We start from the raw sequence: 19,863 nt of genomic DNA, 5'->3' as shown, positions 1-19,863 counted from the left end.
GAGTATTTTGTTTTTAAAAAATGTTGAATATTTTTAGTTGTTTCAAATGAGTATTGACTTTAGATACTATATGACAGTCAAAATTTTGTATTTCCTGTAGATAAATTGAGAAACATATACGTATTTTACATTACAAAAATAATTGTTGCGGTAAATTCTGTTCTTGTAGTAAAGGTATTAATGACTTTTGGTAGTATTAATTACTTTATGATGATGGCTTAATACTGTACGAGATCATCCAAGCATTTCTGTCAATCAGGAGTTCCCTGAACTTAACTTTTTGGAGGGTTTTTCGTCGAAATTATACATTTAAAGGAACTTGTTTAGTTTTTAATAATTAGATATTTAGTTTTGTTAGGGTGGTTTTATTCTTTTTTAGTACTTTAGATTAATTATTTGTCGGATTACTATTTTACTTTTGACAGAATTTGTTCGTTCAGTCTTACTATTTAATGGTTTGTTTTGTTTAAACACTAAACATTTCATTTCGAGTTTCAGAAATAATCTGACAATGTTTGACAAGCAGATAAGCTTTCTTTTTTGACTAGTTTGATATAAAGTTTTGAAAACATGTCAAGTAGAGGGAGACAGGGCATGATGGTCTACTTATCTACTTTAATTTTTTATCTCATCAAAAAATTAAATGAACAATTTATTTTTCTGCCATGAGTTTGAATGAATACTTCTCATCAGCTGAGATTTTTTTTGAAAATGTTCAATGTTTGATGCATTGATTTTTTTTAAAACAATTTTTATTCCTGGCTTTGCATTTAAAAGCGTTGTTACCTGTTCTAAGTGCTATATCATTCAAAAAGGCACTGATTTTTTGGACTATTCTCTTTCCATTTTATATTTATAGACCCTGGCCTGATTATATATAAAAGTTATTAGTATCAAGTAAGACAAAACTTATTGACTATAATTAAAACAATATGAAATTAGTAATCATAAGTTATTATATTAACATTTTTGGATTATCATCATCAAATCTGGACAGAGTTTTGAAACCCAGACTGTCCGCATTTAATCCTGACATCTGGTGTCGCTATATATATTTTGGAAATTGAAAGGATGCAATAATTTTTATAATATATAATATGAGCTTGAAAAATAACAGTTTTGCAAGTAAGAAGACTTAGTTGCAGACATAGCTATTAAGTTTTCTCACTTGTTCACAGTCAATATGACTATTAACAGGGTTTGTACACTCCTTCAAAACTCTTCCAATACTCCTTCATTTAGAAAATTTTTTTGAAGGCCCTTCAAAGTCCTTCATTTTGGTTTTAACTCCTTCAAAACTCCTTCTTTTTCAGTCCAAGACCACATAATCTGCTTCTATGACAGTAACTTAAAATACTTCGATTGACAACTTAACTTCGTCACAAGGGCGATTTTAATGTAGTAATTTTGTGTATTTATTTTTTTCATAAAGATGTGATTTCCAAATTGATCATAGGGGTCATAAAGTTTGAAGGTGAAAATATTATTAGATAACTAAGACATTTTATAAGTGAAGTAAAACATGCTTAAATGTTGCTAGGCTATTTTTTAAGTTTTATAATTGTTTTCCCTTCAGCTGCAAAAGTCAGGTTATCTAATTATTATTTAAATATTTAAAAAATATGTAAGTATGTGTACTATATTAAGTGATTGTGTTAAAAAAACAATTCTTTGGTACATATCAGTTATAATATTGTAAAAAGGGTCATCCACAAGTGATGGCATGCCTTGAGGGGGAGACCGGTTCATGAAATTGGGACAAGGCGAAGAGAGAGGGTGACAAAAAGTGACTATCGCAATTTTTGTAACAATATGTTTATAAAAAGTATGACATGTGACAAGAGGAGGAGTTAGGTGAAGTGTGACACTTTGTGAAAAGGGAGAAGGGTGTCAAATATGTTGAAAAAAGTGAGACATCATGTAATGACGTTCCATCAGTATTCCTTCAAAATCTCATTTTCATTTTACTCCTTCAAAACTCCTTCATTTTATTTCTGAAATTGAGTACAAACCCAGTAACTGATTTAAAATAATTATTTTGCAAAAACTTCTCTTATTTTTCAGGAGCAGCCAAAATGAGTGAATTTATTGTAACTTCTCGACTGTCTGACCTTTTCTCAGTGTCATCATCTAGACAATATTCAATCAAGGAAATAATTTCTAAACAAACTGTAACTGTAGAAGTCTTACGTATGTATATTTTCTCTTTCATCAGTTTTGCATTTCAATCTTCAGCTATAAATGTTAGTTGTGGCATTACTGCTGAGTACATTTTGTTCGATATACAGTGCACATGTGGATGAATAAGAATGCAAATATATTGATACTACACTGTGTCCTAGGAAAAGAGTGGCCCCCAATAAAGTAGTAAAGTTTTAACTACTAGTATGATCTTGCCAATCTTACTGAAGACAAAGTGAACTGGTCAGTTTCTGCTTCCAGTTCATCTGCCATCCCTCTGGTCAAGCTTCAGTGTGGTTTGTCTTCACTGCAGTATCAATCCAACTGAAGACCAATAACTTTCTTTTCTTTTTAAATGAGCTGCAAACAAAAAAATATATTTTCAAAATCATTCACAAAGTTACGAGTTCCCAACAAGATTAGAAATTGAATCAGTGGTCCATTGGTCAATTTTTAAAAATTTCTCTTTTTTTCTTTTTTTTAAAATTGTATTTAAAATATTTTCTATTTCAGAGGGAGGTGGGGACAGCTGTCCCCCCTTACCTCCCTCGGGATATGCCCATGTATTCAGCCGAATTGAATATTTGAGTTGTCTGTCAAAAAAGTAGTTTACCGAATACAAAACAAATATTTGGTGCATCCGTATTCATTGCAGTCCTTATATGTATATCAATTACCATATTGGTATTGGCAATAAATCTTGAAACTAAGAGCATTAGGAAAGGTTCACCCGCTCCTCACTGTGACACTGTGTAGAATCAAGACCAAGATGCTATCCACCTAGTCTAAATAAAGTTTCAGAAACTTATTTGCAACTGTTTATCTTATTTGTCTTCCGTATTACAATTAGTCATTATTTATCTGATAAATTAATATTGTTAGAGCTTGATATCTCGATTGGCATTGGGGTTAGGCGCAGAATCACAAGCTGCGTCTTGTTAATGAGAATAAAGCATGATATTTTTCAGTATGTTTACTGAGTTTGGTAATTTTTCTAGGAACAAAAACATTAATCTATACTAATATTATAAAGAGAAAGGGCGGATTTTTGTGTGTTTATATGTTTGAGATAATCTTCGGAACCACTGCACCTAATTGAAAAATTCCTTCAATACATGAAAGGTGCTTTCTTACTGAGTGACCTGGGCTATTATTCGAAAAAATCTGATAAATATTTCTTTTTTTATTCCAATTTAGGCCCAAATTTCTCATAAATTCCCGAATGTAGGAGTGAAAAATTACTTGCACATATTAATATTATATATCGTTGAAAAGGGTAGAATTTTCCGCGTTTTAAACAATTTGTTTCAATGCTCTAATCTTATTACGGAGAGAGTAATTTGTGTTTTTAACTCGAACTTTTTTAGGCTTAGCTGAAATTTAAGCACTAATTTCTTCATTAAATCTAACAATAAAAAGTGAAGGAATTGTCCCACACTTTTCTTTTTGGCATCATTTTAAAAAGAGACATTTTTTACTCGAGATCTCTCTCGATCCATGGTCGAAAAACTTAGTTTCCATCTTCAAAGGAAAAAAGTTACAAGTGTTTTTAAATCAAATTCGAAAAATGTCATTTTGATTCAGGTTGTCAACCATTTTATTTTTGCGTTTCCACGGTTACACTTTTTGAATCCATTGTTTCTTTCCTTATTTTGTATTTAATTTCTTAAACTTATTTTATTTCGTGTTTCCATGGTTGCACTTTTAAAATCCATCTTTCTCATTATAATTTCTTAAAAGTATTTTAATATCTTCGTCAATGTTTGGAAGGGTAATTTTGCATGGTGTTTTTTTTTTCTTTTATTTATGCCTGATTGTTGAATATATGTCACTTGACAATTTTTATTCTCAAGGTAGACTGGGCAAAGCCGGGCAATGCAGCTCTTAATATATAAAGATTTGAAAGCTACTGTTAATATGATTTTATATTTTTTTTGTTTTTTTGGCGAAACATTTATTATTGCCAAAGAAAAAACATCCGCTTCACTCGCAAAAGGGCCGAGTTCCGGTAGCGTGTTTGCTTGGCGAATTAGGCGCTAATCAGTTCAGTTTAGGATTATTGTTTTAAAGCAACCACAAATGTAATTCATTGTTTTGGCGATTTGTTTTGAAAGAAAAGAAACTTTTGATTTGTTTTTATCCGAGTGAAATATATGACATTTTCTTCTTTTTTTCTGACGATGATTTTTGAATGTTCACTGGATGTATTTTTTTTTCGTTAGCTGGATGGATTATGATAGAGTGGTTGCTGGGCGAGCTTGACAATAAACAATAGAGTTGTGGAACTATTTTTACATTTAAAAGATATTATTTGATGTCTTTTTTTGTTCATTTGGCAAAACATTTTAAATTACAGTAAAAATTGCTTCATTCACTAAACAGTTTTAAAGCAACTGTGAATCCAATTTAATAATTTGACAAAAAGTTTTAAATTCCAAAGAAACTTCAATAATTTTTTTTTTTTTGAAAAGGTGTGTTCGCATTTTATACGAAGAAAAATAGTCATTTCACATCAGAGGGAAGGGGGCATCAATTTTTTTTATTCAACTGACTTGCATTAAATTTTTAGCATGGGCGTCGCTGTGCGGGTAATGCTAGTTCTCTATAAAATTCGTTCGTGCCAAACCTAATGACTTGAATCAGTTTTCAAAGACAGTTAAGCTCTCTCTTGATTTCTGAATGCTAAATTATTAATTACTATTCAGTTTCATCTGTCCAAATAAAAATTTTTACCATATGACACATACCTTGGATAATTTGTCAATGTTCAACATGACTGCCTACCATCCCCCCTCTGCCTCAATCTGTAAATTGATGCTGATTCACGAATTGCTTAAAATGTTATTAATTTGGATCACAATAAATTGGAGAAAACAATCTTCATTAAATTCTTTATACTTATATGTAAATGACTCATTTATGTAAAAAAAAGCATGATTATTTTCTAATTTTCTTTTGTTGATATATAATTAGTACATTTTTTAAAAAATTTGCTAAATGGTTTGCATGAATTAAATTACAAATCAATAATAGTTTGCATAAATCTATAAACCCATCTGGTATCATTTTTTATTGAATTTATTTCTAATTTTTTTACTGTGCTTGTATTAAAATGTATAGCTCACATATTAATTACCTTAATCTAAACTATGTTTTCTATTTATTTCAATTTATTGTTTTAGAACTGAAGAGATCTATGTATGATGACCTTGATGGCTTTATTTTTAAACATTTTGATACTTACTGCAGCTTATTGAAGTGAGTAAATCTGTTCCTATCATTTATTATTTTACATACTTCCTGTTTTGTTTTCTAGCTTTTTAGTTAGTATATGCAGAGATGTGACTGCAGGACCATTGCACCAAAGTAAAAATTTGGTTGCAATTTTCATCACTTTGGCTTTTTTTTAAGACTTTTGATGTATCTTTTTAAATTGTTATGATATTTTATATATCTCTCCCCCCCCCCTCTCCCTTCAATATCTTTGTCCATGAACAAGAAAACAATAACAAGCAAGACGGTTCTAATTTGTCGCATACATGTTTGTTTTGTTTTGAATGTGAACAATTGTTGCATCTGTGCTTGGTCATTCAGGAATAAGGCATCAGTGTTGTCAAAAATTAAACTCGTTGGCAAACGAATGATAAATTTCCAATTCGATTTTGTTTTGATCCCATTGACAAATTATCCAAGGTATGTGTCATATGGTAAAAATTTTTATTTGGATAGAAATGTTTATGACTTTTTTCCCAGGAATTTTACATTCTTGGTTTTTCAATTTTGGAAGTAATTCAATTTTCGGGGTATTTTTCACGGACTTTCAAATGTGACTTGAATTAAGATAATCAGATAATTATTTCGGGTAAAAAAGGCCATTTAATGATATTTTTGGGTCCTAAAATTGAAATTTGAATGGTTCGATTTTTTTTTTGGCATTTGAAAACCTTCCTACGTTCCTTCTCGAGTGGCCAAGTACTTCCCTGCCGAATTTGGTCAAGATCTGATGTAAACTGGATTTGTGTAGGGAACATACACACATACATACATGTATCTTTACTGATAATAAAGCTGAAAGCCTGTGTCTGGATGTCTGTTACGCACATATGGCCTAGACAATTTAACCGTTTTTTATGAAATTTGGCACAGAGTTAGTTCATAGCATAGGGGTGAGTACCTCGAATCGATTTTTCAAAAATTCTATTTTGTTCTTTTTCTATTCTAATTTGAAGAACTTTTTACCGAGCAAATTATTATAACATTGACGAGTAAATTACCAAATTGTCATTACGTGAAACTGTAACACGGACGAGCAAATGAACGTAGTAAATTGGTGAGAAATTCATTATCCATTATTTGTAAATATACATGCAAATCAAATGACAACGGGCAAAGCCGTACGTGTACCACTAGTGGTTCGTTGATTTAAATCGATTGGTTTAAAAAAAAAAATATTGATTCAAATCAATTGATTTGCATCAAGTGATTTTTTTAACAAAATCATTGATTAAAATCAGTTGATTTTTTTTAATTAATTAATTTTGCATTTTTAAAACTTGTTGCTGTAAATTTAACTATACTGCAATATAAAATCTTAACTGGCAGAACTACATAGATCTCTTTTTCTATGTGTGTAATAGATTTTCAGACTCGTGCAATATTGCTTTTTATTCCCAAAATTGCAGTTCAGAACAAAATAAAAATTTGCAGTTTTCTTGTACATCATGACTAATATAGTGAAGTAAAACAATTGTTCAACATTTTACACTAAAAGCATACATAATGATGGAAACCTTGTCTTTCAACAGAGCATACAACCACATCTTATCTAAACATAAACGTATTTATAAATCTTAAAAATATATTGAATATTTAGAGAATTTATCCTAATTTTAAAAGTAAGCAAAGTCGATTCATTAGTTCAGATTGCTTTATTCGCAAGGTTTTTTTTCCTTCATCCCAATTGACAATTGAATCCATTTCAGAACTTTAGTTGACTCTTAAGCTGATAAACAGAGAAAACTGCCAAATGTTAAGAACTTGTCTTCTAAAAAGTATGAAAATTATAATTCTATGAAATAGTTGTATCACTGTCTTCTAGAATTATAGTTGAAGGATTGATGGTTGTAGCTGGGGGTGGGGAGAGGGGTAAACGTTAAATTTAATTTGAATCAGGCATTTGTATTAAAACTGGACTACTTTTTTAAAAAGCAGCTACTGCCTTGAAATGAAAATAGCTAAAAAGCTGCTTTTCCATCTATTGTATGAAATATATTATATTTATAAATATAAAGTAACTAGAAAATCACCTGTCAAGATAGGACAGGTGAAAATTGCTTCTACATTTGAACGAAGCAATTGGCTGTTTTGTGATATTTTGATAGTTGAAATTTTTACCCTAACTGTAGTGGATTAAACCCTAAACTCCTGGGGATAGCGTTCATTGTTGACCCCTTTTTCGTTCCTTCATTCCCCTGAAATGACACAGTCTTACCAGTAAGACAGTTAAGTTACCGTATCCAGTTCACCCTGTCATAATAAAGCCTTTCCCTCCTTTTTAAACATTACCAAACATATTATCAAATTATCATGCCGTGGCGCGAGTTTCATTGTTGCTTACGTCAGACGCATTACTCAATCATTGGCTATTATATATGTATATATATATATATATATATATACTAGCTGACCCAGCCACGCGTTGCTGTGGCGAAGTAGTTGGATTAAAATATTATTTTAAATAAAATTGTTGAGGTCCTGTGAAATCCCAACATTTCCCACAGAAATAATCAGTGGCATTTCGGATTTGTTTACAGTGCATGTAAAATAGCGAGAAACATTTTTAAATAATTTTATTTCTGAGAATTGGGCCAAACACATTATGTTTTACAGTGTAAAAAAAAAAAAAAAACTATCAGGGTCGTTTTTGGTGGTTCAAGTGCTCTTCGTAGAAAATATACTCGTTGACCCTTTTCAAGATGCACTGCAAGATACTGTACAGAAGGGTCTCTTTTGCATATGGAGAAGCCAGATAGCTTCGTTGCTGTTTTTTTTTTGGCAATTTTGCCCATATCTCGTACCTGAAATGCTACCTAATAAGGGCCTTTAATAACGTATTTGACGAAGTATTTAACGGGCTAACGAAACTGCAAAACTCGATATTTGTATGAGCCTCATACGTTTTTAAAGCAGTGGTGAGTATGGAACTACCCGCTGCTTATCAATTTCAACTTGATTTGTAGAGTTTGACATTTACATTGAAAATTGTGGTCTCTATACTCCTCCTTTCTACGGGAATACTGTTGATAACCATCAATATCCCTAACATAGTATCATTTGTGAATTTTAATTACTTAAGTATACAATTTTTGAGGATGAATCTACTTACAGCGCCATCTATTAAGAATTTACCGAACCAAACAATCAATACACATTATTAATGTCCAATAAACATTTTATTTGCAATAAAAAATTATAAAAATCGTCCTATCTTTTAAGTTGGACCAAATTACAGATACGTATGAAATTTGATAAAAATCGGTTCAGTAGTTTCGGAGTTTACCCCGAACAAACATCGTGACACGAGATTTTTATATATATAGATATATACAGTAAAACCTCTCCTAATGGACACCCCTCAAAGGTGGACACCCCTCTTATGCAGACAATTTTTTATTCCCCAGTTCCAATGCAAATAACATTATTAAACCCCTGTACTGCGGACACCTCTCTATTGCAGACAAAAAAAATTGTCCCGTTAGTGTCCGCATTAGAGGGATTTTACTATATGAGGATTCCCATGCATAAATTTTTGAAGATTTTAAAAGAATAAAAAAATCTAATTTAAATTTTTTTAAAAATCCAAATTTTTAATTTTGAAAAAAAAAAAAAAATACGAACCCTTATATTCACACATATTGTCGTCTCACAGCAACACTAAGACATCTAATCCCAGAAATAACTCTAAGACATCCTACTGTTGCTTTGAGGCGATGATGTATACACACATGTTTTCTGTTTTATTTATATAGATTTAAAGTTTGTTTTATTTATTTTTTTTTCTAAGCAATTAAAGATCATTTATAGAAAAGCTAAAATATTAGCTGCCTTTATAGTGTATTAAAAGGACTTTCACTTTATTTATTTTTACATATTCAAGCACAAATTTATATGTTGGGAGGATTTTTTTTAAAGAAATCTTTTCTTCAATTTGTCTCTAGCTTGTATGTTTATATGTTAGACAAAATTGCTGATTTGAAACTGTTACTAATAGAAAACTCATTAATAGCTAAAATTTACTGAAACATATTGCCTAACAGTTTGAGAAAATAAATTTGATATCAATACAATTTCATTGAATAGGTTTGTTTTTATTTTATTTTATTTTTTTAATTTAATTTAATTTTTTTTTATGTGTGAGAGATACATTTTATTTTTAGAAATCAGTTTTAAGAACTAAATAGGTATGCTTGAAGCAATGTACAGTCTTACGTAATTGAGAGTGTATTGATCGGATCTTAGACATTGTTGGTATGCTGGAAAAAGGCACATTTAGTTCTAAGAAGATCAATTTTGACCTGAATTTCAATCTCTGATTATACTACCATTTTGTTTTGTTTTTTAGCCTCTTTGGTCAAGATGTGTTACTTTTGAAGGAAAATTTGCTGTCAACTATTCATTTTCAGTTCTTACTACATTTTTATGCATAAAAAAGTATTTTTTATGTCCTGTAAAATGTTTACCTGTTACACTAATAAAAAACCTTTTTTGTTAGGCAATTTTCAGAATTTGATGGTAGTATGAAAATGTCTGCTTTTAAGGTTCTACTTCAAGGTAAATTTTCAAGTACATTTATAAAATTATTTTTTGTGCAGCCTGATATCTGTAATTTTAAAGACAACTCCTTTCATGATATGTCTCCAGGTAATAACTTATTTTTCAAAATATAAATGAAGTAATTGATGTTATAAAAAAAATGCTGACGTGGTAAAAATTTCAAACAAGTTATTTGTATTTTCTCTTAAAACTGTTAAGTGCAGTAAGTTGTAAAAAGTAGAATATTCAGATAATCTTTACTAATAATAAAGCTGAAAGTCTCTCTGTCTGGATCTCTGTGTCGCGCATAGCGCCTAGACTGTTTGGCCAATTTTTATGAAATTTGTCACAAAATTAGTTTGTAGCATGGGGGTGTGCACCTCAAAGCGATTTTTTTGAAAATTTGATTTTGTTCTTTTTCTGTTCTAATTTTAAGAATATTTTCCTGAATAAAATTATGATGAGATGGATGAGTAAATTCCCAAGTTATCAAAACGTAGAACCATAACATGGGCGAGCCACTCGGCGAGAAATTCACCATACATTATTTGTAAATATACAGGCGAACCAAAAGACTTTTTAATTTTCTGCTACGGGCAAAGGCGTTGCGGGTACCACTAGTGATCCAATAAAACCCAGAAGAACACAAAATTATGTAAAAACAAAATAAATGAATTAAGAAAACAAAAATGGATCTCTTGGATGATATTGACTTTTTCTTTGACGAAACAAACATTATAAAAAGTAGGAAACACATTGGTTAAAATATGAAAGATAAAAAAAATTTTGTTAAGAAAAGAGGTAAGGCTAATATGGTGTGAAAAAAGTATACTTATTTATGACTAAACTTAAAGTTTCAGAATGAAAGATAGTGAATTATTTTGCAAAGAGAAAAATTGTTAAAATAATGATTGGTTTATTTAAAAAATAACAGGAAGTATTCTAGAGAAAACAGAATAAATGTATAAAATGTGTTGTAAGGTAAATGAAAAACTGCGTAAAATGAATATCGAAAATATCATGATATTTTCAAAATAAATATATACGGTTTTTAAGCTTGAGGAGTGAAATGTACGAAAACAATAACGACCATAAAGGCGATCAATTCTTTTAAAAAAAATTAAATTTCTAATGATGAGATGGAAGATGGGGGAGAAAGAAAAGAAGTGTTCTGTTTAGATTTTTAATGTTTAGAATGTTCGACATTTTGAATTAAAAAAAATCATAAGACATCCAAATGTAATATTTGTTCCATTCATAGTGCTTTTCTCCCCTATTTCTGATTATGAAAATGTTTTTATCCAAGATGCAAAGCATGAAAATGCACTTGACTAAATCTTTGAACTGTATTTTCATTAAGTGCTTATTATTTTTCATATTCATATTATGAGGTATTTTGTAAAGTAATTTCTGTTTTATTGTGAATCTAATATTTAAGAAATTTCTCCTTATAGTCACTGAAAAAATGATAGTCTCCTTGTCTTCATTTTTACAAGATGACATTGAAAATTTTGAACCCGATACTTTGCATAAGAAAAGAAATCAGTTGAAAATGAGTGTGTTTTTGCTTTGTCACTTCACACAAGCATTTGAAACGGAAATCGCAAAAAAGTTAATGACTGCAAAAGTTGCAAAGGTTTGACTTCAATTATTGTTTTAATCTAATCATGATTGATATTTTTTTTTTCTTCTATTTATTATTATTTTCTTATCCTAGGGGAAAAAGAAAAGATTGTCAATGGGAGATGAATATTCTGAATGGTCTGACGAGCGGGTAAAGTTTCTTGTTATTGTGAAAAAACTTTTCAAACTCCCTATTGATAAGCTTTGGAACCCACCTACTGTCGAATCAGAATTTGTGAAGTAAGTGATATGTTTAAATTATTAAATTATTAATCTTGTAATATGTAATATATATATATATGCTGTAAGTTTTATGTAATACATTCCACTGACTGATATTTTCAAAGTAAAACCATAAGCATTTTGTCACATTCTGTGCAAAATATAGGAAAGAGTGGTAATGGATGGGCCATGGGGGATGAATGGGCCACTAACAAAATTTGGAAAAGGATTTGCATAAAAAAATTTTAGATGCCACTAATAGATGGAGCTATTAGTTCTACTAAACTCATCCAATTTTCAATTGTTTGAGAGAAGTCATTTTTCCTTTAGAGTAGAATAGTCAAGACCCTGATTGAAAAGTAATTTTTTCCCTTTTCAGTAAAATAAATACTAGCTATAAAGTATCTACTATTTCACTGCATATATGTCTGCAAATATCTTTTTATAATTTTCAAGCAAAAAACAGGTAGCTCATTTTTTAACAGATCTACATGAACTTTTTCACTGTGAAATGAAAATAATAATAATGATCATGTGATTGATATTGGGCAAAAAATAATGGTTAAGGCAGTTTTTTTTTCAGTTGGTGAAAAGTCAGCATGAACTATATGTCATTGCAAAAAAATAATAATAATAATCATTTTTTTTTCACCTTTTTCATATTTTAATAATTAAGGTTGACTTAGGCAAAATTATTATTTGCAGAAAATTTTCCAGTTAGGATTTGTGTTTGCAGAAAGCATTTCCTTTTATCTAAGTCTGCATATATGTGTGTGTGTATGTGTGTGTATAAATATAATGCTTTTTCCTCTTTTCCTTTTTACATCTACAAAAACTTTATATAATGCTTTTTTTTTTTTTTTTTCAGTTTTGTAACTGCTTCTTACTTTAAGTTACTAGAAAATGCAGAAGTTACTAAAGATAAAGGAATGAGAATGGAAATATTTAAATTTCTTGGCACAATTCTCGCTGATTATTCTTGTTTGTGTAAGTATTTTTCTTTGCAATGATTGTAATTCTTTTCTGCTGTTTATATTACCATAATGGACTGAATAAACATTCAGATGTATTTGTTTTTTTCAGCATACAGCATTAAAATTATACAATTAGCTCAAGATTTTGAACATTTACCATCTGTTTTGGCCGAAGCTGTAGTTTATTTTACAACTGAATGCTCTGCCGATTCGTTGATATCCGATATTTGTCGGTAATGCAGAATTAATTTTTCTCCTTCCCTTTCATTTATTGTAATCTAATGCTATAGCATTTGTAGGTTGAGTTTTTGATTACAGGACTTTGAAAAATCATTTACTATGAATTGAATTTGTGCATTTTTCTTTTCTGTTCTTTTTTTTTTAGCATATAAATAATGTTTGTAGTTACTTTTGAAAGGATTGTGAAGCTAACAAAAATAAAATTACAATAACTTTGCTTAACAGAACATTTACTTTATGCTCTCATTGTAAATTGGTCTTAGAGAAAATACATCTTCATTAAGTTTTCAAGAAAAAAAAAAGATTTAGCCTGAACTTTTAGATCCAATAGCTTAATATTTACTTTTGCTCAGTTGAAGCACAAAGCTGCAGTGATTGGACTTTTAAAAGTTTGCTACTGCAATGTCACCACACCAATCTCTTCAAAGCTTTATCTCTTAATTCTACAATTGATGCAGTGAGAAGCAAAGGGATGTAAGTGGACTTTTTAAAGTTTCAAGTAAAACACGTTTTTAAGTTCAGATCCTAGGTAGGCTTTCATTGAGATTTTTTTCTAAATGATGTGTGTAATAGCATGCACCAGAGTACTATCTCTTGTCCTAAAACAGAGAAGAGGTTTTCTTATGGGTTTTACTGATTATCTCCAAATTTTTAGTTTGGGCACTTACATCCCTTTGCTTCTTGCTGCCTCAATTCTGGAATCAATTCAAAAATTGTTTTAAAGGAGAAAAATTGAAATCAATATTGAAGTATGATGTTAAAATAACTAGTCAAACTGAAATATTTTCAATGTGAGTAGAAACTTGAAGTGGGGAAACTGGAACCATCTTTAACCATCTGGAAAACATTTTAAAAATGTGTTTTTTGTTAAATGTTTTTGGAGTTTTCTTTCACGTGCGGGTATTTTATTTCATTGAGTTGATTTTATTTTGTTCATGTACCATACTGTACGTAAATTTATTGCAATATTTCAATGTGTTGTAAAAATAGAATAAATACAAATTTGAAACTGCATGCTAACTCTTTAAATGTGTGATACTAACATTTATTTTTTTTTTGTTTAGAGAATTACTTCTATTGGACCCTCAGTCGTTAGTTCAAAATCTCACAGCTGCCCATTCCTTGTCACAATTTTTAATTGTAATTTGTGAAGGATGTCCAAATAAAGTTTTAAGCTCTATTAGTATCTTGCTTCAATTTCTGGAATGGGAGGTAAGATTATCTTTATGCATAAAGTAGTTTGAGTTTAAATAACCAGTTTCATAGGTTTATATTACAGTAAAACCTGTGTACAACGATACTGTTGGGACCTAAAAAAAATATCATAATAGACAGGTTATCGTTATAGACAGTTGGATTATTCATGCTGACATTTTGCTGGGGCCAAAAAAAAATGTTATAGTCAGGTTATCGCTATACACAGGTTTCGCTGTATAGGCTTGCATAAATCTTAAACCTTGCCTGATGGAAAGTATTAGTTTTGGGAGATCGGCGTGGCACACAAGTAATGCAAAATGTAACTTTTTCCTTGAATGTTCAGGAGGATTATTCTGCATTTAGATGCTTAAAATTTACTGTCTTAATCCTAAATGAAATTTATTCTTAATAATTTAATTTTATGGATAAGTAAGAGTTAATTTTTCTAGTTTGTATCCAAATTGCTAATTGTTATATAAGAGAGAAATACTTTTGAATTCCATCTGCAGAGGGGAAAGTTTTCCACTGTTTAACGAATTTTCACTTATTCAAAAGTTTTCAAGTTACATTCTCTCATTTATGACCATGTGAATGTAATTAGCATGCACATTTCATAGTTATCATTGACATAAAAATAGCTGAATAGTAGCCATAATCATTTTACTAAGTCATGTAATTTCTTATGTTAAGATTTTATAACAGCTTTTCTGATGTGCCAATTTGCCCCCAGATTGGAAACCACTGTGTTAGACCCTTTTTAACCGTGCATCTAGTCTATGTTATTTTTAAATGCATGTAACATTTTTCAGGGTTTTGGGGTCAAAGCCAGTTCCACTCCTGATAGTCATAATTACTTCCTTTTACAAAAAAGGAAGTATTGTATTCGCGAAAAAATTTTCACTCAAAAATCGGCATTAATTTCTATTTTGCTCACCCCCAAATCAATGTTGTTTTTTTTTTCGACTTGACCACACGTGGATATATGCCTAGGAATGTACAGACACCCGAAATATCCATTTTGACAATCCCCGAGTTAATTACGAGTTTTCTCGTGACGTCTGTATGTGCATATGTACGTGCGTATGTGTGTATGTATCTCGCATAAATCAAAAACGGTATGTACTAGAAAGTTTTAATTTGGTACGTGGACTCCTAGTGGGATCTAGTTGTGCACCTTCCCTTTTGGTTGCATTCAGGTGTTTTTAAGGGAGTCTCTTGCCCCTTTTTGGGGGGAAATCATTGTTAATTTCGATGTAAACTCAAGTGGTGTTACGATTTCGCGGACACTTGGCGATATATCGCCAGTCTTTTGGTCGTCAAGTTTTGTCGCCAACTTGGCGACAAATTTGGCAATTTTTTTTATTTATTTATTTTTTTAAATCTGGATTTGATTTGGCCACTGTTGGTGATATTTAGAGAATAAACTATTGAATCACATTAAAATTTCCAATAATGGGAAAATGACATTAAATTGGAGTAAAAGGAAGTTATGTGATGCACACATCAGCTTATTTTGCATTAATGTTGCTTCATAAAGTGCCTCTATTTTAAGTATAAATGTTGAATCCTTTATAAAAAAATGTTTTTGATTAATGCATTTTTCTGTGAATATCTGCTTTATAATGATGTTTACCAAGTACCCTTTGTCTTGGTGTATTATTTCAATATACTCTATAATGCCGATTTAACGATTGTCAAGGGACTGGAAAAAGTTATCGTTAAATCGAGGAGCATTCAATGCAGCCGAATTCAGACCAGTGAAATGTATCATTAAATTGAGGAAATTGTTAAATTGGGTATCGTTAAATCGAAGTAATACTGTGTGTAAATACTTATTCAGTGATAAAATAAATGTGTTTCAACTGTTTCAGAGCAAAATGTGGAGCGTTCTTTAGTTTCTGAATGTTTGTCATTAGCAATTCTTTGAAATGCTTCTTAATTATTTTATTTATTTATTTTTCCTCTCCAAATTTCTGCTTTGACTGTCAAAGCATAAAGTATCCAATTCCTGGAACTTTTCTATGAGATCTTGTGCTGAAACCAATTCTAATGAAGAAAGTAGTGTAGGCCGTAAGTTAGCGCCCTATAGCCACGGCTAAGGCCGAAATACAAGAAATACACCGCCAGCTCAGTCAATTCCAGCCGAGGACTGTAGTTTCGTGCTTATTAGCACTCATCAGTCCGGCATAATAGTGACTGAGGTGGAAAAAACTCTTAAGGCAGCCTAGAGTGCCAAACAAACTGGTAGCTGATACAGAATTAGCACTAACCAGACGAGTGACAGAAACAATGGTTTAACTCAAATATTGAAGGCAAGGCAGGTATATTCAGTAAGTTACCACCCTATAACCAGGGCTAAGGCAGAAATACACCGCCAGCTCAGTCAATTCCAGCCGAGGACTGCAGTTTCGTACTTATTAACACTCATCAGCCCAGCATAGGAGTGACTGAGCTGGAGGTGGAAAAATTCTTAAGGAAGCCTAGAGTGCCAAACAAACTGGTAGCTAATACAGAATTAGCACTAACCAGACGAGTGACAGAAACAATGGTTGGATTCAACTCGAATATTGAAGGCAAGGCAGGTATATTCAGTAAGTTACCGCCCTATAGCCAGGGCTAAGGCAGAAATACAACTCCTATGCCGGGCTGATGAGTGCGAATAAGCACGAAACTGCAGTCCTCGGCTGGAATTGAGTGAACTGGCGGTGTGTTGTATTTCTGCCTTAGCCCTGCCTATAGGGCGGTAACTTACTGAATATACCTGCCTTGCCTTCAATATTTGAGTTGAACCGAACCTTTGTTTCTGTCACTCGTCTGGTTAGTGCTAATTCTGTATTAGCTACCCGCTTTGTTTGGCACTCTAGGTTTCTTTAAGAGTTTTTCCACCTCCAGCTCAGTCACTCCTATGCCGGGCTAATGAATGCTAATAAGCACGAAATGGCAGTCCTCGACTGGAATTGACTGAGCTGGCGGTGTATTTCTTGGAAAGTAGTGTAGGGAATAATTTGCTTCTTCTAATGTTCAGAGTTGGAAATTGTAATAAGTTGGGAAATTATATTGAATAATTTAGTAGATATTTGATGTTTATGCCTTTTCAGTTACTTTAAGTTGTTATTTCCATTGAATAATATGTTTACTGTATAGTAGGTGTTGAATTTAGTATAAAATTCATGCAGACTTCCATCTTTTCAGCTTTTGAAACTTCTATCTTTTAAAAATCAATTTTCTCTGTTTTTGCAATTTTAGAGACTCCTACATTCTCTGTTGTATTGTTTTGCAGTTTTATATTGTCTAGATCTTTCTTGTCATTGTTTCATTAATGCAATTAAAAAATTAATAGTTTAAATTAATATATGAGTAGCATTTAGCCATCTTGCTAAAGCATGACAGGATAAAAATTTGAGCTTTTTATGTTCTGTAATCTTTTCTATATCATTACTTCATCTTCTTCTTTACAAGCGCAACAACCTGTTGCAGGTCTTGGGTGCCTCAACAGCTCACTTCCTACAACTCAAACAATATGCAGCAGCTTGCTGCCAGTTTTTAATATTTAAAGTCATTTTCAATATTTTTCATCCACCTTGTTGGTGGTCTTCCTCTTGTTCAGGATCCCTCAGGATTCTTGAATGTACCCACGGTGGGGGGGGGGGTTTGGTTGAACATTTCGGAAATAAGGCAAGTCTAGGTATACCGCTATTACGATCACTTAGTCTCAAATATGGCGAGATTCGAAACATAAAAATGCACAAATAAAGAAAAAAATATACATATACAAACATAGTATGTAAAAAGTATGCATAGATGTATAAATTTGCAGTGCTTTTTTCCCCCAGCGTTAAAAGAAAAACAACGAATTGCTGTTGCGCGGAAGGGGGGAGGGAATTCCTTTATTGCTTTTTATTATTACGTATCATTTCAGGTTATGCAAAACATTACAATCATAACTAAATGCATTTAGCTATTTCATATTGAAATAACTTGTTAAAAATATTGTTTTATAAATGTTGAATATGAGTAGTTAAATTCAATAATAAAATATGTGAATAGTAATTTAGAGCAGTAGTAGGAGATAGCAATTCCAGAGATTTAAAATCTAGATTATTACTTCATAAATATTACAGAAAGTTGTGATTAGTAAAACACGACTGGCTGAAAGGAATTCAACTCGTTTGCTACACGTGTTGAAGGGAGAAATGGGCGGGACGGACCTTGACAGCATGTCTGGAGGAGTTCCACTCTTCCCTGCGACACGCGTTGAAAAGAAAGGGGTTGAGCTTTGACAGCACGTCCTGCTCAAAAGGGATTAAGTGCTTTTTATCTCCTTCCGAAAGGGGGAGGGAATTTCAAGATAAAAAGTATTGACCATTTCGAGCAGATAGCCATGTTCCCAAGGTGACCTTTTCCAGGTGAAATTCCGCTCGTATGTCAAACCGCCAGAGAGTTAAAAGATAAAAACAGCGGATTAGCCAAACACCAATGACAAAGTTATAAACCTTTCAGGAACCAATAGGAATGCAAGCAAAGGTCAGGAGCTTTCGCTTAGGTACGAACCCAGAAAGAAAGAATTCTTTTCTGGGTTCGTACCTAAGCGAAAGCTCCTGACCTTTGCTTGCATTCCTAATTGGTTCCTGAAAGGTTTATAACTTTGTCATTGGTGTTTGGCTAATCCGCTGTTTTTATCTTTTAAGCTGCATGCTTATCTGCTCTTGGCTTTTGTCGGATGTCTTTTCATCCATAAGCTCATTATTTTTGCATTGAAAAAGGCGTTCCCTGTAACGCCGAAACACGTGTCCTGCTGTAATTTATAAATTTGTGCTTCTACTTACGTTGTTTGGTCTGACTTTACTATTCAGCACAAAGGTATTTATTTATTTTATTTTATTTATCATACATTTATAGTCACTGGTTGCTACGCCGGTGAAAATACGGATAAAAATTCAAATAAAGCGTCATTATGAATAAATAGATCAAGCAAGGTGACTTACTGACTTAAATCAAGCAACGGGGATGCTTGATTTAAGTCAGTACTCAAACTCGGTATCCTCACTCAAAAGTACTACTTTTTATCACTGAAATTGGAAGAATAAAAAAAATTAACATGGGGGCCCAGAAAATACTTTTATTTTCCAACATTTAATTTTCAGAGCAATTTATTAGCGGAAAGAGAATTGTTAGTTAAAAAAATATTCAATTATCGAAGTTTGGCAGTGTCCTGAAACTTTATTCTGGTAACCCTAGCGCTTTGCTCACTTGCGACGTCAGCAGCGAAGATGAAAACAAAGGCTGAATGTCGCTTAAGATTATTTTTTAAGAGAGAAAATAAGTCAAAATTAGAAGAAAACGTTACTTACCAAATGATTTTGACCCCATGCTCTTTCACAATTTTTTTTTTTTTTTTTTTAATGGAAGACAGCTCAATGGCTTCCGGGGAAATATTTCCCTGAAGAACCCCATTCTCATACGTCACTTAATGGCGCAGCGAACCTCATTTTTGGAAGGGAGGAATTTTCAATTTGCAGCGCGGAACACCAAATTTTTCCGAATGATAAAATACGGATAAGCACACATATGTACACATTTAATGAAAAGGGTCATTGGGCATTTAAAGATCGAT

At 31.7% G+C, this 19,863-nt stretch overlaps 1 protein-coding gene across 1 annotated transcript in view; it reads left to right on the top strand.

Annotated features, from left to right (window-relative positions):
- Positions 1–2,075: 2,075 nt before the first annotated feature.
- Positions 2,076–19,863, top strand: part of LOC129230557 (condensin complex subunit 1-like) — a 58,293-nt gene continuing 40,505 nt past the window's right edge. Inside the window, exons 1-9 of the mRNA XM_054864960.1 lie at positions 2,076–2,190; positions 5,364–5,439; positions 9,953–10,011; positions 11,448–11,629; positions 11,711–11,856; positions 12,707–12,825; positions 12,922–13,045; positions 14,117–14,264; positions 17,496–17,515. Of these exons, the coding sequence (XP_054720935.1) occupies positions 2,076–2,190; positions 5,364–5,439; positions 9,953–10,011; positions 11,448–11,629; positions 11,711–11,856; positions 12,707–12,825; positions 12,922–13,045; positions 14,117–14,264; positions 17,496–17,515 (989 nt within the window). The remainder of the gene's footprint in view (positions 2,191–5,363; positions 5,440–9,952; positions 10,012–11,447; positions 11,630–11,710; positions 11,857–12,706; positions 12,826–12,921; positions 13,046–14,116; positions 14,265–17,495; positions 17,516–19,863) is intronic.

This window comes from Uloborus diversus, chromosome 9 (genome assembly GCF_026930045.1).
Source record: "Uloborus diversus isolate 005 chromosome 9, Udiv.v.3.1, whole genome shotgun sequence".
Taxonomy (NCBI): domain Eukaryota; kingdom Metazoa; phylum Arthropoda; class Arachnida; order Araneae; family Uloboridae; genus Uloborus; species Uloborus diversus.
This window is presented reverse-complemented; position numbering and strand designations above follow the sequence as displayed.